Genomic DNA, 24,349 nt, shown 5'->3' on the forward strand with positions numbered 1-24,349 from the left:
AGAATGAAAAATAAGTAGAGCTTCTTGCCTGCAGACTTAGTGTGGATTTGTGATTTCTGTAAGGGAGTGGAACCCTCACGTTTTTATTAGTTAGCTGTTAATTAATTGGTTTTCTAATTAGCTTATTAGGTGATTATTCAGTGAGCAGCTTTCCATTTCATTGATTTTAAAGGAGGTTCAAGAAGCCTTTGTCACCAGCTGGTTCTATTTGTGTTAATTAGCAATCACTCTCTCAGCCCCCAATTTATGGATGCTTGAGACCTTAATACTTCTTTGGGCGTGGAGTCCTGGCCCAGGCAAGTGGTGGGCATGTTTTGCAAATGCTGCAGCAGCATTAATTTTGAGGGTGCACTGGAAAAACTCAAGGAGATGGTGGTAATGAGTACTCTTTGCCTACTGGCGGTAAAGTGAATTCTCCCTCCTTGGATGTGGTTGCCCTAGTTTGCGCTATGTGTGCGTTGTGCCAGGAAAATCAGCGAGGCAGAAAGTTTGAATTCTGTGCCTTTTTTCCCCCTGCCTGCCTAGTAAGTGCATTTAATCAGGGTGTAATTTGCAATTTGTTTTTTTGATGTTTTTTTGAGGAGTATGTAGACTGATAGGGATAAGGTGATGCTTTGATTTCATGGCTGTCATAACCCCTGAGCTAGTCAATTATTTTTAATACTTACCTAAACCATGGAACTAGTTTTGTAAATTAGCTTTGAATATCTCTGTATAGGTATGTGTGTGTATATAAATATACATGTTGTGCAAGGGAGAATTTCACCAAGAAATTGCCAAGGTTTCAGTTTCGTTTACGCACGCCAACTGGTTGAAACAGTGTGATTTCCACCCTATGTGCTATTCTGGTTCAGAGTCAAGGACGATTAATTTTCTGCAAAAGCAGGAGGATTTTAAACCTACGGCCATGGTTCCACACACTCTCTGTAAAGATTATTACTTATTCAGTGTTTTTCTTAGTCCTGACACTTGTTATATAGCACTAAGGATGACTATGATGGGTATAACAGCTAAATACTAGGAATCGGATCTCCTGTTCTAGTCTTTAAGTCTAGTCTTTAACATTTCTTCCGTTTAAGGACTTAGACTAGTGTGGTGCTAATGGTACACCCTCACTCTAGAGTGTTTGGGGCTTCATGGGAACATATCCCAAGACCTGATGGCTACAATGGATGCTTTGGACAGTTGCATGTAACTCTTCAAGGACTGGGCTCTTGTTGGAGCTCCAAGGCTGGAAGCCTTTGACTGGGAAATGTTGAAATTAACTGTCTGTGGCCTTTGCAGCTGTGACTGTCTCCCAAACTGGTGTTTGTCTTCTGGAAGGTGTGCAGTGCCAGCCTCCTTCGCTGCTGCGCACATTTCCCCCAATTACAGATGTGTGAAAGCTGACTTGAAAAATACCTAGCGTGCTGAAAGTGTCCAGTGCAATTACACTGAAAGAATCCCTGCGGGTTTTGAGCTGCCTGCGCGTGTGCCGTGTCAGACAGCGAGCTGGTCCCTGCAGGGAAAAGTACCAGGCTCAGTGTCACCTATCTGGGGCTGGACAGGGAGGCAGCCGGCGTTGTAAATGCTGTGATGTTGCATGCTGTTTGCAACACAGCGAAGCCCTTCTTGTTCATGATACCTCTGATTTTGTCCCTGAAGTGTCCAGGACAGCAAAGTCACAGCAGCAATGTGACAATGGTTTGATTCACCTCCCTCCCCTGACTTGCACAGAAGCCAAGGAATCAAGGTGATGGGCAGCTGAAGGAATTGCTTAGCTGTGCGTGTTCAGGCAGCCTTTTCCTTTCAAACACTGATGGTAAGGGGGACAAATGGGTTTGGCTTACCTTGGAATAGCAGCCATCACTTTTGGACCCCTTCTGTCAGTGTCTGTAAGTCTTCCAGGCTGTAGTTAAATGTGTGTGAAGAAGAAAATGAGAGAAAATACTAGGGGAGCGAGATATGGACACACAACACAGTGAAAAGTAAGGAGATGGAAACAAGGATGAGAGAAGAGATATTGGAAGAAAGTGCTTTTCTGAGGATATCTTAACCCAGAAAAAGACTTGAAATTAGTCTTGTCTTGAGAAATTTGATAATGTAGATGACGTTCTTGGGAGATACGTAAATCTTGACTTAAGTCTGCTAGGTTGTATGAATGGCCAGTTGTGTAAAGAGCAGCAGCAACCTATTTTTGTAGGAATTATGTCTTATTAAACATCATAGCAAGTAAAATTGCACCAGAGGACCTCTTATCCAGAGAAGCCATAACCAGCTTTCTCAAGAAAGCAGTAAGCTTTAAGTCAGCTGTGATATTGGAAGATGGGGAGGAGAAAAAAGCAAAACTTTTCTCTCTGTGGTGTTTAAAATCCTGATTACATCTAAAAATACTGTCATGAATTGGATTTCTTTTCCATACTTGTCTACGGATGACTTGATGCAGGTCTTTCTTAGATTTCTGAACAGCTTAGCTTGGCTTTACGTTCTGCTCATCTCAAGGATTTTTGAAGGCGGAGGCTGGGCAATTCCAAACCAAAAGCTTGAGGAATCAAAGGGAAAGTTTGTGAAGTCAGAAGAAGTTTCAGTTTTGTTTTATTATTATTATTTTTTTAATTGGCAGTTGATAGCTCTGGGGACAAGAATTGATTACCCAAATTGGCAAATTGTGCAACCACTTATCTACTCTTAATGTATTCTGGTGGAGGTTTACCAATGAAAAGTACTGGGATGGTAGAAGAAGCTTCTTGACTGTGGTTTCAGCTTCTGTATCACAAGACTGGAGAAGACTTCTGTTCTTCTCACTTTCCCCATTTTCTGTTCTTACTATTAGCTTTTTGTTCTCTTCATTAGAATGCGTTTGCTTTTTCATCTTAAACCTGACAAATATGGAAACAATTGGAGTTGTAGGTGAATGTGTGTGTGCGCATGCACATTTCAAACACCAGGGAGAAAAGGCTTCTGGAAATAACTCCCAATGTGCTTTTTTTTCCTTCTTTTTTTCTTGTTACCATTTGAGCTTATTTAAGCTTAATGAGTATATAAAGTAAACCTGATGAAATGTACTCCATATCTAAAAGTCATGAAGAACAAGGCTTACTTGTAGTTTCTGGTGAGTAGACTTTAGCTGATCAGGAGCATTAGATTGAAGTCTGTGTTGTAATTTATTGTGATTTGAGAAGAAGAGGGTAAGTTTCTAAGTGGCATTGTAACAAAGATGGCTCTCAAGTAGTATCCAAATGTTAAATTCAATGGTTTCTAATAATAAACCACTGAAATGGCCCTGCATCACAGGGGATTTGGTTATAGTTGGCAAAGTTGTTCCATTCAGACTTACAAGACACCTTCTAGAGTTCCTTTTAGACATTATAAGAGTTGACACTTTATAAAATGAACTAATTGTAAGCTAAGTTCACTGGTGAGACTAAAGTGTTAAATTAACTTTGATCTCAAACATTGAGTTAAAAAATATTGTGGAATTTAGGTTCTTTGAAGAAGAAAGGTGGATTTGGGGACAGAGGAGAGATTAGCAGCACTTTGACTTTAAAAGTTGCTTCCTTTGCCTCCAGGTCCCTTTGCTTCACGTTTGCATCAGGTGAAGTTGATAATGCCTTGGCTTACCCTCCATTACAATGTAATTAAAGAGCTGTTTTTTGGAGAGATGCAGTGTTGCATTTAATTCAGACGGAGGTAATTTTGGTCACCTCCAAACTTACTTTTAGATACTTGCCATCTATAACTTCATTATTTTCTGAATCCATTTCTAGAATAGTATCATGCATCCTTGACCAATAAATGTTTGGTGAAAATACCATTCTCGGTTCTGTCATTTGTTCCTTACTCTATGTCTGGAAAATCATACTGTCATCGTTAGAGAAATCTGTTCCTACCTAGCGCTGCTGTATGCCCAGCTTTCCCTAGACAGTTCCCTCCTCACCCCTGCCTGGCTCTGAACTTCCACTGGGGTATCAGGAGTCCTGGTTCATGTTGCTTGCTGTCCAGAGCCTCTGCCTATTATGCTCAGAAGTCGCATGATGGTCATTTTTAGGATGGGTGCAGCACGGCTAGCACGTTTTCTGTTCACTTGATCTACCACTTTGATCTTTTCTGAACAGTACGTGTCCTTCAACAGTTGTGCTCTACTCGCTGCTGCTACTCCGTGTTGTTTATGCTTTTACGGTAATTGCAGCTTTGCATCTTGCACCAGGACTTCGAGTTTGATCCCTGGGCAGATAAAGAACTAACCTGTCGTGAGCTGGCTTGTATGCCTGGTACGTTTTTTGCTAATATTAGCGCTATTTTGTTCTTTGCTGTCCATTCTTAATCTGCTGATTGGTTTTTCATCTGTCTGCTGCCTCTTGTTGTGTACTAAGAGAGGGTGCGAGAGTTGAATGACTCTCCAGCTTCCCCGTGTTCCTCATTGTAAAGTTCATCATCTTTCTTTCTTGTTGATCTTGGCGAGTTCACAAATGTATGTGTTTTTATCATTTCCACTAATAAGTTTTTAGTATTTAATTACGTATTCAGTAACGATATGGACATGTTTTTCAGTTTTACTGCTTTTGAATTGCAGTTTTTAAACATAAGTTTTGCATTCTTTAATTTCCACCTCAATGAATAATCACAGAAGAACTTTAACTGTTTAGTAACCAAAAAGACACAGCTTTATGCTACTATTACGACATTGAAGGGAATTTGAAGACTGGATTCCTTTTTGTTTGTATTTTAAAGAGGTGTGCCCACTGGTTTTTAAATGCTTTGTATTAACTGAGTGAGTAGTCAGAAGAACTTGAGTCTAATCCTAACTGACCCTAAAACTAGGCATTTGGTGTCTGTTTCCTGTTCTACCACTGAAGACTGTTAGGAGGAGAGCCTTGGTATCTTGAGAAAGCTGCTTTTTTAGCCAGTTCTGTTTATTTCTATCCTTTTGACTTTGTCTCTTGAGCTCCCTCTGGCCAGCTCACTAGGCGGGACATGAAGCAGTGGTGCAGTCTTTTTAGATGGCTCTAACTCCAGCCACAGAGTTGTCCTTTCCTTTAGGATTGAGCGGATGGCTCCTTGGTTTTTAGGAGACATCAACATTACAAAAGCTTTATTCCATGCTCTTACTGAATTTCTGGTCTATCTCAGAGATGCTTCTTGTAGCTTCATAGCTGATGAGTTCACGTTCATTTGGTCTCCAGCAGAACAAAGGATACTTTGTCATCAGTATATTGCCCCTTTTTTTTTTTTTTTAACTTTCTGGTCACCATGTGAGTTCTTTACAGCTGATAAAAACTGTACTATAGCTTTTACTCCTGCTGGTAGTGTATAATAACTTCCCCTCACAAAGAGGTTGTTGGAGCTGCGTTTGGTACTCACTGGTTATTACCATGCGTTTGTGGCTTTGCTCCTGGGTGACAATTGGCTGGGTACCCCCCATCTGTTCCCATTTTTGCAGTCCCTTGAGATCCTGAAGAAGTCTGTGCATTAAATAGCTTTCTGTTTCCTTGTGACATTTATGATACACTGGAAAGAGCCACAGAAGGGCATACCGTACAGCTGTTGAGCTACCTGAACCAATCTTTGACCTGGGGTGGCTTTGGGGTGCGTGGAAGAAGCGGTGCAGTGTAGACAGGCCTGACTGACCTGGGCATCAGTCAGCTCGGGTTTGCATAGAGGCTATCTGCATTTGCAGGCAGTGGTGGCGGTGGCAGTGCTCTATGAATGTGACCAAATGGCTTCCAGAGCCAGGTTGGCCCATTTGTACCATGTGATGCCATGTTGTGCTATGGGGATTTACCAGAGAAGGGCACTTGATGTTACAGCCTGCCCCCTATGACTGGACGGAAGAAAGACTGGTGAGGAGAAAGGGGACAAGCAGTAGGTATGGGGAAATGCCTAGGGCGTGGTATGCGGCTGTGGTTTGTGTGATGTATGGGGCTGTGCGTAGCCTCTGGGCCCACGGGAGTAGCAGCATTTCAAATAAACTTAGCTGGATTATTTGTGGAAAGGCGCCCGCTGATCTTGTGGCATTGGCAGCAGCAGCACCAGGTTCACCCTGGTAAATGTGGCCACAGCATTCCTCATCTCTGGAGACAGCCAGCCCTATGCAGAAAGTGTCTTTTGTAACGTGCCTCTGCTGTTTTTGCTTGGTCAGCCAGCTATGGGCTTGACTTGCTAGTTGACGCATTTCCTCTGGGCAGCTCCGAGTTTAAAAAGTGCAGGGGTAGAGGGGTGAGGAAGGTTGATCCTGGTCCTTCAGTTATGTTTTCCAGGGGCAGTTTTCCAAGTAAATGCACTTGGAAAGTCCGCAGCGACTTCCCCCATCTTCCTTCCACAGCTTTGGTAGGCTCAGTAGATCTGTACCTCTGAGAATAAGGCAACTCACTCGTGACCAAATGATGGGGAACTGAGTTCACTAACGAAGTTCATCAAGTTCACTAAGGGCGAACCCATTCGAAAGGGCTTGATTATGCACCCAGGAGGGTGAACAAGACCTAGAATTGCATACCAGGGCTTACACACTCTTTCTAGCACTTCCTGCTCTCCAGCATGGGTATTCTGGCACTGACTGCCATTTTCTCCTGCTTTTTTTCTTTTTTTTTTTTCCTTTTTTTCCCCTCCTTGTTTCCCCATATCTGTGGTACTGGAATTACTGCTGGCTGTTCAGGAAAAAAATGTTGTGGCTCCCGGGTTGGGAGCCAGGCAATACCATTTCCTATGTCCTCAGCTGGTCTGGCTCTGAGGCAAACCAAGGAACCTGTGTCTGTGGATATTATGGTTAGCAAAGGCTAGCCTATATATAGTTTGGTTGATGGCTTTAGGCAAGCTATGATAAACCATGATCTTTTTTGGAGAGGAGGAATGAGAGGGATTACAGTGACAAGCTTTCAAAACCAACAGTTTATGTTTTCAAAGTACTTCCACAAATGGGGAGGTTGCAAAAAAGCGTAATATTTTACAATCCTGAATGTAGAAATCTGTGGCTTTCTTTTCTTGTTCTTTTTGTTTTGTTTTGTTTTTAAATATATAGGACTTTTTCTTAGGCTTCATTGTGTTTGGAAACTGCACATCATGTTGGACATGCTGCCACTCAGGGAATGTGCTGATCTGTTGGCATGTACAAAAGAGACGAAAAGCTTGTGTGTCATTTGAGGGTAGGAGGGATGCAGAAGAATAACCTTATCCAATACCGTTTAACTCAAATATGCACGGTTGTTATAGCAGGGTATGTCAAACAAGTCCACAGCTGGACATACAGCTGCTTGTATAAAGGTCTCAATCAATTACGGTCGCTTTTGAACAGAGCTCTTCTTATGGATCAGCATTTTTTATTTGAGTGGGAGACAAGCAGCAACAGTAAACTTAACGGTATTTTTATTCATTGACCTGACAGATTTCTCCTGTGATAATTGCCTGAGCACCATGAAGGCTTCTGCAACCGAAGCATGCACAGCAGGAGAAGAGTTGAATGGCAGATCCTGTTGCTTTCCAAGTGTATGTTTCCCAGCCTAGTGTTGGAAGCTCTACAGGTGTGCTGCAGTGCACAAAATACTAAAGCTATTAGATTAGCTGCCCTTTCTCTCCTAAAACTGTTCTTTTCATTGTTAATATGGGTAAGTAAAACCCTAATGGGCAGTGTCAGATTCTCGTTTTGAAGTCAGAACCTTCTAGAAAGTAATATTTGCATCGGTGCTTGTTTCACAAAGGCAGCAGTTCTTGTTTTTTCTCTTCTTCTTTGAAGCCAGATTTCTAGTATGGTTCTTAGAGCATGAAACTGTGGCTAGCACTAGCAGCTCTGTTACCCTACTTTTGGCTTGTATGTGCAACACTGTGAAGCTGCTGCTGTTACAAACAAGGGACTCACCTGCAGCTCCTGCTTTAGATAGGTTTGAGTGCTGAGACTGTGTGGTGATGGAATCAGCATAAAACTGTGTCTGGAGTTTGGACCAGCTTCTCACACCTTTGTGTCCTGTAAGTTGAGCCAAAAGAGGCATAAGGAGCTTGGAAAAACAGTTCTTCATGGGGAAAGTCTTGAGAGGAGCCTCAGCTCTGCTCTTACCCCTTTCTTACAGCATTTGTGGAGGATGGGGTCAAGTAAAGCAAAGCTGTTACCTTTCTCTAGCTGTTGTTGATGTTTCTCCAACAGCAGAAATTGTAACAAGCACTTTCCGCTGTGGTAAAACAAAAGATGGGTGTGGTGGAAAGTAAGAAATTTTTGGTTTATGGTCGTTGTTGAAGATATTGTGAAAATGCCACCTGATCTACTTACTTGGCTCTCCAGATGGCATGACTTATATGTAGTCTTCTACTACTAAGGACTCTTACAATAAGGAAAATATCAAGGAAGATATCCAGCATTCAAAAAATACCAAGTTACTGGCCCTTGTTACTCTCTTCTGTTTCAACTAAATACCTTCAGAGAGAATCTTAGTTGGGTAAGCTCCTGCAGCTTTTGGTTGCTAATGTGCCACGGTAACGCAAGGAGGGACAGAACAGACCTTGAAAGCTGTGTCTCTGGCAGGCTCTGTACCTCATTAGCAAAATTCTGATCTTATTTTAAAGAATGTTCCTATTGTGGAGTTTAGTATACTAAATTAAAATTTCAAAAAAAAAAAACACCCAACTTTTAGAATTCTGTTCCTCACTTTCAGTCCTGTCAGCCAACAGGTGTGTCACAGTGACCCTTCCTTCCTAGTTCTCGAGTATCGTTCAAAGTAATGAGGTAGTAACATCCTGTAGCTGTTGCTTCCCAGTTCTTCTCTGATAGTATTTGCTTGTCCTTCTAGGGTTTGCGGAGAGAGAGGTCAGTGTGTGACTGCTTGGTGGTAGTTGTCAGACGTATAGAGGATGGAAAACAATGCAAAATATAAGCACATAGAGAAGATTAAGAATCCAGTCTTGGAGGATAATGCTTGGTTTGGTGGGATACTCTGGTATTTGAACATAGTGTTGTAGTAAGCAGCAGGATTTGAGAGATGAGGGAGATTTAAAGGAGGAAGAGAAAATATTAATGTGGTCACCATCAGCTGTCGGTCAGCATCATCAACTGCAGCATGAATGTGTAAATGCCTACATAACTTCACAGAATTGGTTTGATCCTATTTTTCTATCAAAGTGAGGCCTGTATAGTTGTGGTCTACCTATCCATCTCTCAGTTGCTCCTCAGTAAGTTTTGAACACCCTGGTTTTGTTCCAGACAAACTTGAAGGAGGAGCTGAAGTCACATTCAGACACCTGTAACATTTGTGGGAACAGCTTGCTTTGTGGCAAGAGGGCAAAAAGAGTTGTAGGAAAACCAAGAGAGTTCTCCATTTGGGGAAGGAGGTCCTACTCACGAGAGGCACTTACTTGGAAATTTAATGAGTACTGATGGAGGCAACTGTATGAAGTCAACTGAAAAATAATGTTATTCCTGTTTTTGAGCTAAAGAGTGATTTAAAGTTATATATTGTAATCCAAAACTCTCTTAATAATGCCTTCATCCTAATTTTTCACGCTGCAACAAGAGATCCTTTAGTGTTTCTCTGTTGTGAGAAACAATAGTTTTAATGCCTCAAACTTTGGCAAGGTAGTGACATTTCGTCAAATGTGAACGTCTGGTCCCTGTGGTAGTTTTACAACACAACCTAAACGTACATTGGAAAAAAAAAATCCCAGGCATTTTTGCTGACCTCATAACTGTTTAGGCTCTTCGTGTTGAAAATAAATTTCCCAAACAGTTCATCTAGCTGGTGAGGGGGAAATAAAATTTCTGATTGATAGGAGCAGTTAGGTGCAGACTCTTCACTGCCACAGGGCAATTAACTCATGGAAACAAGAAATCATTTCAGACCATCTGTGCTTGGGTCTTTCAAAGAGCAGTCAACATTGTAGCATGTAATATGTTGAACATCTTTGCTCTGCATCTGGAGGCTCTTTCATATCACCTTGCATCGTCAGCAAAAGGAAAGAAATTCCATGTGCCACAGCACGGACTGCACTGCACAGAGTGAGATTTTAGTACCACCTTTTTCACCAATTTCCACTAAGGGATCTGGACATTAAACAACCCTTAGGCGTGCATCTCTACTTTAGACTCGGGAGACTAACTTTCAGTCATCTTCTTCATGAAATGATCGAAGGATTACACAAGTTTTCTCCTGGCTGAGAAAAGACAGTGAAATTGTTATGTTGGTGTGATTTCACAAAATACAAACTACTCAGAAAATCATCTCTTTCATTACTTTTTCATTTACAACGATTACCATCTCACCAAACAGTAGACTTGGGAGTATATGTTGATGTGAAATGTTGCAGGAAGCAGAGAAGGAAGCTGTGCGGTTTTTGTTTAGTTGGATGTCCGTTTATTTTCCTTTCTTTGTAGGATATCTGTTTCTTAAAATGCTTCTTGTCATTGATAGTGTACCAAGTTTTCAGTTGTTTTCAAAACAGTCTAATTTATATTTTATTAACATTTTTCATAGATATTCTAGTGTCGTTACAGAAATGATTCGGCACTCTAGAGCTCTGTTATGCAATAAGCAAGAAAATATTTCATCTGCTTTACCTACTGCTTTTTGGCTGCCTGTCCCTCAAACTTGTTTTTCTGAGGAGTGAGATCTCTGTGTGTTAGTCTAATTACTGCATGTCAGTTCCTTAACTCTTAAAAAGGCTCGTATGTCAGCTGTGCAAAAGTAATGAGAGGTGCAGTGATTTAACCAAGGGTCCGATATCTATTACGTGTGTGCAGTAGAAATGACAATGCAAAATGAACGCGGTGCTGATTGTTTTCCCTGTAGCAAGCCACAGATTGGTGTTGCTCCCAAACTCTTCACTTTAAATGCCATGGTGAACAATATTAATTAGCATCAATGATCCAGGGACTTTAAATTGCTCTTTGCCACGTGTATTTACTCATACCTGTGCAAGGGTCAGCCAAGGTGATACCAGGTGAGTTAAAGCCATTAACTATTTCCTTTTTCCTGTTGTTTGTTGTTGGGGCTTGCCTCTGAAATCAGTGGAAACTTTGCTGTTGCCGTAATTCACAAACGAATTGGCTGTTTGTCAGCTGTTTGTTGTTTTAAAAAAATAATAAATAAATGTTTTCCTTGTGAGGAAGTGGTTCCATTTTGCCATCTCAGGTTACTACACGCTCCCTTCCAGCACTTAGCCATGCAAGTGCATGTGTTGATTGTAATCTCATAATAAGAATAACCAGATTTGTGTACATTTCCTGCTTTCTCTTTTTTTTTCTTTTCAAGCCTGAGACCGCAGCTGTGCTGAAGCGCACTGTTGAGGCTCTCATGGAGAAAGGAGCCGTTGTGAGGAACCTCGAAAACCTGGGAGAAAGGGCTCTGCCGTACAAAATCTCCAAGCACAAGCAGCGCCACAGAAGAGGAGGGTATGCACGATGCATTTTTCTTTAAAACCCTTTCAGTTCTCCTTTAAAATGTCCATAAGCCACTGTTGTCGTTTGGTCTTCCTCGTGCTTTTGGGGAGCAGATGTGCAACGTGTGTAGCCTCAGCGAGGCGGATCGTGCTCCGCTTCGACTGTTTTGTGCTGCTTCGTTTTGTGTGCTGGTAGCTCCTTGCTTGTGTGCAGATGTCGTCTTGTGAGTGGCCTGAGCTCAGGCGTTGGGACTGCTTTCCCCAATGTACACAATGTTATTTTGTTAGGCCATTTTTACGTAACTGTTTTCCAAGCCGGACAGGCTGTTTACTGATAAAAGTCTCACTTAATCTGCTGGTTGCTAATTGGCAAGATTGATTCTTTTTCTCTAATGCATCTGAACTAAATGTTGATTACCATACGCATCCTGTAAGACTCACTCGTGATTTTGGTACGGCTTTAGCTAGAGATGACCACGTAAGCACAACTGGCTTGTTTAGAGGAGAAACATCTCCGTTTGTCCCCACGGAGGAGAGCTGGGACATGGGATGTTGGCCTTCTCCTGCGAGGCAGAGCAGAGGTGCCGCGGCCTTCTCCCCTGACTGCCCGCACTGGTGTTTTGTTGCTCCTTGAGGCTGCCTCCGAAATGGAAATGGATGCTGGCTCGCCGCGAGGGTTGAGAAATGTTGCTAAGCAACCTGTGCTGCGCAGGGGCTGCCTGCCGTAATCAAAATAACAATTAGCCGCACGCTTCTCCTCGTCCCTGTAGCACAACTGGGCGTAAGTGGACCTGCCGCCTTCCTGGATGGGCCTTCTGGCACTGGCCGGGGTGAGGCGACCCTGGGGAGCGCCTTTTAGGAAGCCCTTGGTAGGTCGTCTCCCGAGGGTGCCTCACAGCTTCGCTCCCTTTTCCGACGACCCCTTCCTTCCCCTGCAAAGTGGGAGCTGGCAGCTAGAGCAGACGGACAGAAAGAGGAGGGGAGGGAATCTCCACAGTGTGCCTGTTACTTACCCAAAAGCAACGGCGACGTGGCTGCGGCTGTCTTGTGCTCTTGCTCCATGGTGTCTGTGATTGCCTTCAAAACATGGCTTGATCCCGATAGTTTTGCATTTTAGGATGAAGTCTTCTCTGCACGTGGGAGCTAATCAAAGCCTTGCGTCAAGACAGAATTATTAATTACCTCATCCATCCAACATTAAATTATTTTCAGGCTGATTCAGCAGGACAAGGAGCTGGTGTAACACTGGTACTACAGGTGGGGAGCTAAGCCAGAGGGTCTAGAGTCCACTCAGTTGGGATGTTCAAGTTGAGACTTCTGGCTTCTAGTTTCTTTTTTTTCTACAGCACTAGGCTCTTTGAAACACTTCACCACTTTGGATCACAGTTTCCACTTGGCTTGGGTGGCAATACTTCACCGTCAGGGCTTGGGTTCTTCAGCAGGGAAAACAGAAAAAGGAGAAAACCATAACCAGACATCACAAGAATTATGTAGAGGTGAATAAAAGCCATTTCTTGAGGGTATTTTTCAGACATGTAAGCTAGCTAAACTCATTTATTACAACAGATTACCTGTTTAATAAGCAGAAGGAGGGGATCAGTAGACTATAATAACCATCTTCTTTGCAGTGCTGAGAGCAGACACATTTTGTTTTCTGCTTGAGGTGGGGTTTTAGTGACAAATAATTGCCATCGTGTTTTGAAACACGGGCATGAAGCCATCAGATTTATGTCACCATAACTGTTGTTTCTCCACCTCCCAGTTCAAGTGTCTCTAAATTAATTTAGCAGTCGTTCTGCTTGCCCTGGATTTGGATCCTCTGTATATGAATATGAGAGTTCCCTGCTCTAAATTGCTTGACTTCCTAAAAGGAAGCAATTAAAAGTAGGTACTACAGGAAAGGATAAGGTGGTTGTTCAGAGTTCAAATTCAGGAGAAACAAGATATTACAATGGGAAGCAGCAGGCAGTTTCAGTACCTGGTAATGTGGGAGAATGCATTTGTGTAGATATGCCAGAGAGGTTGCAGTTCAGTGTACAGATATGGTGGATTCCTGATTTGATATTTCGTAAGGTCCAGAGAGTAACTTACTCAGAATATTAAACAATCTGGGAATAGGAAGTGAAAAGTCAGTTCTTTATCCACCTCATAAAGTCAGTCAGTTCTGTTTTACAGCATCTGTAAAAGTAATCTCTTTTTTAACAGGACAACATTAAAAAGAAAGGGGAAAAAAAAAAAGCTCTTCAAGATGGTTCAGTAAGTGTACTCGCTAAAAAATCCTAACATCTTTTCTCCTTCATAATGAATTTTTAATTCTGCCTGTCTCCCCTTCAGTACCAAGGTGGTGTATTGAATAGTATAGTCTCTCACCTTTTCCTTATTCTGGGCTTTTTCTGAAGTAACTGAAAGGGCTTCTGTGAGAGTGCAAATGAGGCTGTGTGTATGGGGAGAGTGGTGAACCTTTCAGAGCTTTTCATTTTGGGGGGGTGGACTTGTTTGTTTTTTTAGTTTGGTGATTTTCAGCAGAGCTTCAGCTAGTTTATTTTCTGAGGACGTGGAGATGCTTGTGGGCTTAGGATGCATGCTGAATCCATTACTTCCTTTGACCTCCTGGCTGGTTTTCCTGTGTGAAAATTAGGGCAGTACAATATTCATAGCATAGGTCACAGCTTAATAGAGTGCATCTCTTAGAGACAGCTCTTGCCCTAGCGATCGCTACTCGAACCATCTTCCTGTCACTCAGAATGGCACTGAGTCCCCTCAGCTGCATGGGAAAACAAAGTGATTTTCCTAAAGCCTGGTTCCTTTACAAACGCCCAGGGTTACCTCGGCTGTTCCCCTTACCTTGACTCAAGGGCCATCAGCATGGCACTGCCAGCTGCTCACAGCTCTGCTGAGACGTGCTCTGTGGCATGTCTAGTATCATCCCTCTCCCAGCCTTTTGCTGTGCATCTTTTCATTTAGTTAATTTTATCTGCAGTTCAAGTCTTTGCAGTGTATCATAAAACCGAGTGATTGACAGAGAAAGACGTGCAGTACACACAGCAAAGCTGCCACTGGGCTCCACCAGGTTTTTGTAGTGTCTTTAGTAAGGAATTAACCTAGAAAATGCATAGTCGTAGGTCCACAAGCAGGTGCTCTGTATCCTCAAAACAGATTATTTTCCTCTGAGTTCTGCGGTGCTTTCAGCATCATCTGTCTCGGGTATACAGCGTTACAGGCACATTACAAATTTACGAGTATCCAGGACACTTTGCAGATCGATTGGCAGCAAAATTCTCATTTTCTGTAAAGCTGAGATTTTTCAAAGGCTGCCACAGGGGATTGTGGCCCACAGCTGTCACTGGAATGAACAGTTTTACTCCACCAGCAGCTTTGGAGACCTCGGATCACATGTATAATTGACTGGTTTCTTCTCTGGAAATGGTATTCACTGAGCAGGTGGTGCACGTGCATTGAGAGTATATTAAACCAAATTTTGGTCTTTCTCTTAAACGCATCTTCCTTTTGACAGAAAACACCTTCCTTTTTTAGAGACCTAACGTTGACAGGCTTTGAATTTAGATAATTATGAAAATAGTATGTTTCAAGAACCGTATGGGTACATTTGAAGACTAAAACTTTTAAATTGTTTCTATACCGATATTTTAAACCGAAGTCAAGGTAGCTGCTAACTCACAGTACTAATTGCTGTAGCAGAACATTGGTTTTGAAGTATTTAAGAGCATGATTCAAGTACATTCTGTAGCATATCACCAAATTGTAACAAATACAAATTCACCTTATGGATGAATGAAATGTGACACATTGGTTCCAGCGTGGGTTAGGTATGGAAGTGTACTTGAGGCATTGAGCCTGCGTGACTTGCCCGTGGCAGTCACATCTCTGGAAAAAAAACAGCTGAAGAATGTAAATAAGGATTCCTGGCTGTATCTCCTAAAGGGCAATAGATTTGTGCCAAATATTTGTTCTGCTAGCCACTACTTGTTTCTACTTGTTTATCATTTTTAATGAGGTGTACTGAAACTGCTTTTAACACAGTGGCACATTTTTTTAATATTGTATCACGTGTATCAGGAGGTACTTATTTCTGGAATAAACAAAAGTGAACTGATTTAAATAAGGTGTGTATTAGGATATGAATTCAAGGAATGTTAAACTTTGAATTTGTTTGTTGTTTAAAAGGATACAGAAGCAATGAATCCCTCAAAGCTGCTTTCAAATAAAGGGTCTAGACCAGGGCTTGGTGATGGCATTACTGAGCCCTTGCTGCATATTTGGTCAGTGCTGAACTGGAGGATATTGCAACTGCTTGTAAAATGATAGATCTCAGTGGCACAGTCTGTGGGTTTGCACTTTGTGGCATACCTGTTTTCTTTGGCCTTGCCAGGCTGTGCCTTAATGATACGCTTGTGGCACTTCATGCTTCAAGGCATCGGACTGAAGAGCTGGTCTGGGGGCGGGCGGTTGGTACGCCGGATATTTTTACTTTAGGGGAGCTGGTACAAGGGAGGCTGCAAAACAGATCTTTAAAAAATGATTCAGGCACTCCTCTGGGAAGGTAGTGGCTCAGACTTTTTGCAGACCAGGTTTCTATTAAACTGGAAGGAGATATGACAAGGACTCTGGGGAGAAGAAAGTGGTCGAGTGTAATTGGGGTTTGATTATTGCCTTTCATTTGATATCTTGGTATCCACTAGAGATTTGTTGTGAGAGTTAGTGTGGTTTTTTTAGTTTGTTTTTGTTGTGCATCATCCTGGTCAGTGCTCAGATTTAGTGCCATTTCATAAATCAGTACAGCACTGTGGTCTTCCCCTTACACTTTGTTCTGTGTGTGTGCGCGCTTTTCCCTACTTAATCTACCTGTAACATGGTAATGTTTTAGACCTATCTCCCCACACTTCTGACTGTTTCACTTTCTTTATTTGTGAATTCTCTAGCTAAACTGTGAATAATTCTGGTTGTTCCTAACATTTTCTGTGTTCTATTTGCCCGTTTTTCATTGGCTTGTTTTCTTTTTCTCTTTTAAACTTTGATTTTTGAAAAGACAGCAATGTTCTTTTGTTATTTGCTTGCTTGTCTCTTAATCTTTTTGTTTTGCTGTTCACTCTGTTATCTCATCAACCCACTTGTTCTCTGAAATAGCAAGCTCAGGTCTTACTTGTGTACGTGCTGAGTTGTATTTTGGGAGCTTACCTTAACAAGTGCATGGGGAATTTTCAGTTGGAGGTGTGCAGGGATCCTAGTGATTGCTGGGATCTGCGAAGTAGCACAGAATGTGTATATAAATGTATATATCTGCAGTACCTGACCAGATCAGACATCAGGAAATCGAGGTTGCAATTTGAGTTGCATAGTGGGCATGTTTGTGTGACAGTGGGAAAACTGCAAAGCAAGGAGATGCTTTCCCAAGGATGTGTGCAGGTTTTAGGCTCTGCAGTGCTGTGATTGCTCCCCAGGAACTGGGAGCAGCTCACCAGGCTTCAGTACCAGCATCCCCTCCGCAATGGTGAGGAAGGCTGCGTGCCTCCCACAGGCTGTCCTGGCCTTCCCACAGCTCACTCCCAGCTTCTCTTGGTGGTTTAGGGTCTGAAGCAGTTTCCCCTCCTGTGGAAGCACCTTGTGTTTTGCCTCTATTATATGGCACGTGACTTAATGGTCATTGCCAAAGCATGGGCTCAGGAAAGAAGGAGCATGAGTCTACCTAATGTCTTTGTGCTTCAGTGGCCTAATACACAAGAAATAGATAGTTATTAAGATGAGTATTTCAGTAATGGAGCATGACGTTCTTTAAGAGATCTGAACATATCTTTGTAAATTATGTTACATGCTCAAGCTTTGACTCTTTCCGTAAAGTATTTTAGTTTCAGAACTATACTTACACAAATTATTTTTAAACAAGCAGCTTGTGGAAGAGTAATATCCTTTGAGGACAAGAGATGTTAAATTGTCATCCAGTAACCCATGTTGTCAGGATACAGTTTTAGGAGTAAAATAATAGTTACCCATCAGAGTTGTTCTCAGGAGTATTCTCAAGTTTTAACACACCATCTCTTCCCCAGTAAAATACAAGCTATCATGTAGTTGAAGGACTTCATCCTGCAGATAATACACCAACATGTGTAGCTTCACTCAGGTAGGCTCACTTGATTTTCATGGCTCCCAAAGGCCATACAGGGGCAAAGAAAAACAGAGGAAGGAGGATGCAAACTTTCATTTTTTTTAACACTGCCAGACTAAATTTATAGTTAGTGCACAACCTATGTGTGATTTTTTGTTCAGATTTTAGAACATCTTAATGTGTTTCAGCAAAAAGGAGTTCTGGATCTGTGGTGTACTGGGATGAGAACAGACACAGTTTGAATGTTTGAGTATTAGGCATGTTTGTAGTATTTTCTACTAAATTGATTGTCTTCTTCCACTAGATGGGGCTTTCTCCATTGATGAGTTGAACCATTACTTTTCCTTCAAACGCTTTTGTCCACATTAATGTGTAAATGTGCATCTACCTTGGGTACCAGAGCCCTGAAATGTTGTTTTTTTTTCCTCACTTTATCTTTGAGGTTGCGATTTGCAGTTTTGAAGCTTTTTAGTAGAAATGGCACAGTACAGTAATCTGTGATGCTGAGGTGCCAGCATCAATTTCTGGTGCGGTAAATTCTGTAGCATCTTTATGTAAGCATGTTTATTAAATGTGATGGCTGCACTAAATAGTGGTCTTGGTCAGGTGGGAAGCAGTCACTTTTAAAAAAAAAAAAAAACAAACAACAACAACAACAACAAAAAAATGTGAATTAATACTTGCTGTGTAACTGCAGCTGTGCTCATAACAAATCTGCAGACTTTTCAAATGCTGCCCAGTGAGTGTGACTTTTCAAACACTCTGATTAGGTCAGGCTCGTTTCTCTTTTGCAGTGAAACAGAATTTTTCTGCAATGTTGCAAAATGTCTTTCTGTTATTTAATTAGCTTAATAACAGGTGTCTGTGTATAGAATTTGGCAAATGAAATTTCTGAAGAATGTGCACATTTTTTTTTTTTTTAAAACAGTATTTTTTCCCCCCAGTACTGGTTGATAGTGGATTATTTGTGTCATTGCTATGGCACAATCTAGTTACTAAGGCAGTAGCTTTTGGTTTTGATCTGGATATTCCCAGTTGCTGTCCTTGTGATTTTCAGAGGACTTCCATCTATTCCATAGTTGTGTTTTATAAGCCAGAAGTAGTAACACGTGTTTTAGTCCTTCCAGCTACAAAATGATAGTCCTACTGAGCATAAACTCACCTACCTGCCCTGCTAAGGAAGAATAGTGACCGCAAGAGCCAAGGAGAAAAGCAAACTACTGCTCTTCAAGAGCAACGCAGTGGTTCCAAAGATGAAGTGGGCATTCTGGTAGGAGAGCAATTTCATTAACAGAGGATTACTCTAGTGAGAACGACTGTCCAGCTACTTCCATGAGCGTACCACAGCTTGCTTTCCTCTGGACAGTTTCTTGTTTCCTTCTGGGATGCTTTAGTTGTATGTTTTCTTGCCTTTGTATCTTCCACTCTCCTACTGGGGAAGCTTACTTAGACTTTGTGTTGCTGCATAAAGGAAAAATTTAAAGGAAAGATAGCTAATTGAGTTTGAGCTTATCATCTTTGAGCATACAGACGTTTTCTGGGCACAACAATGGCACCACACAGCCTCTTCCAAGTCCACTGTAAGTGTGCTTTTTCCCTCTGTTCCTCAGGTACATTGAACATAGCCTCCGAGTCCATGTTCCAGGAGGATTTAAAAGTGAGTTTTGATCCAGGTGCCTTTCAGGGTTCTGTGAAGTCACAGACTGTCCATGTGAAAGCAAAATATACAAGCATCCATAGGACTTCAGGACTCAAATTCAAACAATTTCTGGCTTGGATATATTAAAAAGGATACATGAAACCAGGCATTTTTTTCATACACAAAGGCATGCCCTTCTTTTTCTGAAATCCTATGATTTTTCTCTTTTTTTTTCAATTAACACATTGTTTCAGTACATTTCAGTGGTTAGTCTGCTCTCCTGTATTTAAATCATCCTTCTATTTACAGTGGAGCATGATGACAAAAATAACTGTGGTCTCATAGTGAATCAGTGGAATTTTCCTGCATTTCTCCCCTGATGACTCGCCTGACTCCTAGACAGCCTGAATGCTTCTGCATTTTTGTTCGCAGGAATGAGGTAGTTTCCCTCCTGCATTCCTGTATTTTTCCCGTCTTTAAGTCTCGCTGGGATTTGCTTTTGTTTACTACGCAAACAGTAGCGGCAGCGTGGTGGTGTATCAGGTCAGAGATGGCTGGCTGAAATTAAGGTTACTGCATGCTTTATGGAGAGTGGGTTTAAAAAAAGCCCACAACCTGATGGCAGCTAATTTAAATGCATGTGTTTGGAGGGAAGGTGCTCTAGATCTCCTCAGGAATTGCATTGTCAATTGCATTTGGTTGTTTTGCTTGCAGCAGTCAGTTTCTTCTCTTTCTTTAATGAAAGAATAATATTTTTTTTATGCTGGCCCTCTTTTCCTTCCCTCTTTTTTTTGGCACAGGGAGGCAAGCATTGCTTGTTACGCTGAGGAATGGGTGTTGTTTTAAGAAATGGCATTGTCACCAGTGACTGCAGTTTTGTACCCTCAGATAAAATACCTATTCTGCGAGGAGTCATATAAAGATACGCTGCAACAGCTCATCCTCCCTTCCCCCACTTCTCCTTCAGTTATCAACAGTGCGTCAGTGGAAATTTCCACCCTTTGCTAATGTGAGAGAAAGCACAAAGTTGCAAAGCAGTCTTTTGAGAGGGGGAAAAAAAAATATATTGCCGTTTTAGGAACACAATGAAAAGCAGCATATGACTTGAAAGCAGAAATGAAATGAAATTCTGGAGAAGTGGGAATAAAAAGAGACAGCAAAGAGCACGGGCTGCAATCTGAACGAATGCTCTTGTGAACCAACTGCTCGGGGAAGGGGGCAGGAGAGTGGTGGTGTATCATCAGCTCAAATTTCTCCCCCCATCATCCCTTTTATTAGCTTCAACTGATTGAGAATTTGGAAGGGTTCTTGCAAAGGAGAGGATTTAAGTGGCATCTGTTAAATTTACCAGTAGCTTTTTAATGGCTTTAACAGAAGATGCGACTTTCCCTTTTCAAGGGGTATGCATCCTTCAGAAGTTGCTATGCCACAGTTTTACTGAATTGTCCAAGATTAAAGCTTGTTTCTCTCCCTAAACTTTTAACCAGGTGACATCTCCTGTTTTCTGGTCTCTAGAAAAATAACAGGCAGCTCAGCTTTCCAAATAAGTTAAGCTGAATCCTGCTCCATGTGTGAGGATTTGCAAGGGGGACCAAGCCCACCATATTTCCTCCAAATCCTTGTTAAGGTGAGCTTTTTCTGCGTCTCGTAGCAGCCCTCCCTGCTGCAGTCAGAGGAGCAGCACCTTAGTTGGTGTGAACTGGCACTGCTCCCTCGGCTTCTGCGATGCTCGGACGCAGCCCGCGCCAGCCGGGCACCTCTTCTGGAGGACTGGTTCCTTCCAGGCAGGCTGCAGGGACATTTCTTGCCGTCGGGCCCCTCACATGTGAGAACTCGGTGCTTCAATCTGCTTTTTCTGAAAAGGACTTCAGACCTGAATTGTGGCTATTAATATACATGCCTGCGTAAGAGGTTCGGGATTACGATGTCTGGCTGAAGGGAAGCTTCTTTGCAGCGTTTTCCACGTGTGGATTCCACCCCTGTGCAGCAATCCAGCACGCGATGCTTAAATCATTCCTGACCTGGTGGGTCTTCTCTGTGTGTAGTATATCTTGGTGTTACTTGTGCAGCACATCTAGTTGGGTGAAAAAGAGCTCCATGTGGGATAAGCAGTGTGAAAAACATGAATCTGTCCGTTGTTGGTGACACCACCTCCTCTATTTCCTCTTCAGCTTCTTGGCTTGGGGAATTAATCCTCAAAGATTGCCTTTACCAAGGGGGACTGCACGGTGTGATGTTTGCCCTACAGTTGCCTTTATAAGAATCTGTACCTCCAACAGGATAAAGTCCCGCTAGGTACAGTTTTTAAAGGAAACTGTGATGCTCGATCCTGCTTGGGTTTAAGTGATATAGGAATGGGGTCCTTGGCAAATGTGTAGTATGATTTCCTTTAGAGGATATCACTTTCAGGTTATACTGATGCTTCACGGGGAGGTGTGTTTGCGTGGACTAGAAGGAAAGGAAAGCTTTAACAGGAGGATGCATAAAAATTAAAATGAAATAGCTGAGTGGTGAGTTTTGTCCTGCACACCTAGCCTTCAAATTATTGTTAGTCTTGGAAACAAGGTGGATGGTTAGATTTCTTTCATGAGATTTCTGAGGCAGTTGTGGTGTCTTTTTACGATAGTATAGTTAGTGCCATGCCAAACACAGACTGACTTACTATAAAGTGATCTTGGTGACATAAGATACTAATGGGGAGCAGCGTTCTCCTTTCTGTACGCAGGGGTAGTTTTTTTTCCTTTGTAGATGTCAAAGGTAGTTGTGTGGTGGACACGAAGCACTTACCTGGTGCGGTGCATTTTGTACGTGCCGTGTATGTGTGGAAGGAAGACCTTTTCAGTCCTGCCAAGATCAGCAAGACAGTACGCTTGTCAAGTGCCAACTGTGCAAGCTGGCATTTCCTACATGTGTCTTCAGCTCCTGCCCTCAGATGGAAAATTTAAGCCGTGTTCGCATTGGAGAGGTGCCTAATTTGGCATAAGTCCATCTCTTGGGGTTTATTTTGCTGTTTTTTAAACGTACATTCAGCTCTGAAACAGAACTTTAAAGAACTGTGTCCATATATACATAAGCTTGAGGTGCTTCACACTGACATCTGTTCCCCAAAGAAACAATGCCATGAATTCAAAGGAGATTTAAGTGTTGTAACCGAAGTGAATGTGCCACTTTACCTTTTTTTTTTTTTAACTGTTCAAATCAAGGTGCGTAGATGAATGGAGCAGGTACAAGACGAGTAAGGTCTCTTTAATGTCCTTGTGTAAGAAGTGCTGTGCAACAAAGAAAAGTTCAGACTGAAGCTGCTTGAACTGAACTCTTCATATTTGAAATCAAAATAATACCGAGCTTTTATTTAAAACAATTCTGGTAGAAAAATTTAAGGAAAAAATACAACTTTTCATTTAAGAAGTCCCACAGAACAGCTATTTGAATTAAAGTTGTAGTACAGGTATTTTGTTTTATTGTGTATGTGTGTTTCTCATTGCAGGTATTTTTTGGTAGACTTAGAGGCCCCACCTTCGATTGTATCGACCATGATGGATCATTTAGGACGTGATATTGACGTAATTAGACGTGCTTTTATAAAACATCCTGTATCAAAGACAGAAGAATGCAGTGGCATAATCCCAGTCAACTTTGAAGACAAACTAACTGCCAAGAAGAAATGAATATTTTAAATTGCATGTTTGAAACTTTTAAAAGATTTTTTTAGTCCTGCTTTTGAATACAATTGTGATAACCAATGTCCATCAAAAATTATCAGTTTTAGCCATATTATGTGTGTGGTATAGTACACTATCTTAAGTTATTGTAACATTTGAGGTTTCTTTTTTGTTTAAAATAACTTGAGTAGACTTAATCTGTTTGCTTATTTTGATATATGACAACTCTGAAAATTGATTTTCTTTTCCCTTAGAGCATTACATTGATAAGATTTATCCATCATCAGAATGCTCAAAATAGCATTCTTTTCCAAAGACAGATTACTTAAGAATGTGTATTTACATAAGAGATTAAGAAGTCTACGGTGTAATGTAGCAGTATAGTATGTGATCTGTTTGAGGATTTTTCTGCTTGCTTTTGGAAAAAGGTAATAAAAGTGTGATTAATAACAAAACTTGACTCCTTTTCTGGTCTTAAAGTGTATATATATATATATATATATATATATGTAAAAGAAAAAATAGCTTACACTGCCAAAAGATGTGCCAAACTTTTCTTTAAGGTCGTATCAGAACTCTGTTCAGGTAAAGAATTATTCTCTCTACAAAAGCCAAGAACTTCCAGTGGCACGTGAGAGAAAAACCCACAAGTTTATATAAACAGAAGAATAAAAAATGTTTTATTTCACTATCAACCAGACCCTGGCCAAACATTCAAACTGAGAAAAATGTCGGGAAAAAGATCCTGACATATATTTTGTCTTTTTTTTTTTTCTCCTCACATAAGAGACAGGAGAAACAGCAATGCATATGAAAGGTTGTATTACTGTCATACGACCTCCTGCTGGTCTGACATGAATTCAGTAGTTTGTAGAGGACCTCCAGCTTTCCCCCATGTTACTGAAGGAATGCACTTGCCCTTTATCCCACTGAAGGTGTGTGTGTATGGTAATTTCTGTAGAAAAATGAAGTTGACATCAATCTGTTGTTAAGCACAGAGGGTGTTCTTTACCTGAATGAGCTTCATCAAGAAACCTTCACTCCAATGTTAAATGATGCTAAAGGGAGGGCCAGCCCAGCAGCTGAGGTCAGATTCCCAGGGAAACATGACGGGTCTCATTGGTGTGACAGCTCTCTAGCGTGCTGTTTCTTCATGCTCTTTTTCATGGATGATGCTGTTGTTTTTTTTTTTTTTCATCTTCTTGGATACAGGACTTCAGGGGGAAATTAAACTAGCTTTTCTTCAGAGTTTTTTCTTTTAAGGAAAAAGGTAGAAAAATGAAATTTTCTTTCTGTATGTCCATATTGAGGAGATGTGAACGTGTGGGGTTTTTTTGTTGATTTTTTTTCCTGTTTTTAAATCTGCTTTTCTTTTAAGAGCAGACTGTCACATTTTGTCTCTTATTTCCTGGAAAAACGCACACCTTTAGTAGAGTAGGTACGTTTTTTTCTGTAGCTGTTGCCAGTATTGATCATGTGGCTGCTGTGCACCAGTGCCTGTTCCAGACAGAGGTCCTCGTATCAATAACTTTTGCTTGTAGGGCAGATCTTCCTTCTATACAGGTGTGAGCTTAGCTGGGAGGAGCTGTAGGACTG

General features: G+C 41.5%; 1 protein-coding gene across 6 annotated transcripts in view; it reads left to right on the forward strand.

The window, feature by feature from the left end:
- Positions 1–23,226, forward strand: part of MRPS6 (mitochondrial ribosomal protein S6) — a 46,148-nt gene extending 22,922 nt beyond the window's left edge. For 3 of the 6 annotated variants that reach the window (XM_066978437.1, XM_066978436.1, XM_066978443.1), the window contains exons 2-3: positions 11,205–11,344; positions 22,579–23,226. In XM_066978437.1, the coding sequence (XP_066834538.1) occupies positions 11,205–11,344; positions 22,579–22,759 (321 nt within the window). In that variant the 3' untranslated portion in view covers positions 22,760–23,226. Of the gene's footprint in view, positions 1–7,357; positions 7,578–11,204; positions 11,345–22,578 lie in introns of all 6 variants that reach the window. The other 3 variants (XM_066978415.1, XM_066978422.1, XM_066978431.1) reach the window with 3 other exon arrangements.
- Positions 23,227–24,349: the final 1,123 nt, after the last annotated feature.

This window comes from Anser cygnoides, chromosome 1 (assembly GCF_040182565.1).
Source record: "Anser cygnoides isolate HZ-2024a breed goose chromosome 1, Taihu_goose_T2T_genome, whole genome shotgun sequence".
Lineage (NCBI taxonomy): Eukaryota > Metazoa > Chordata > Aves > Anseriformes > Anatidae > Anser > Anser cygnoides.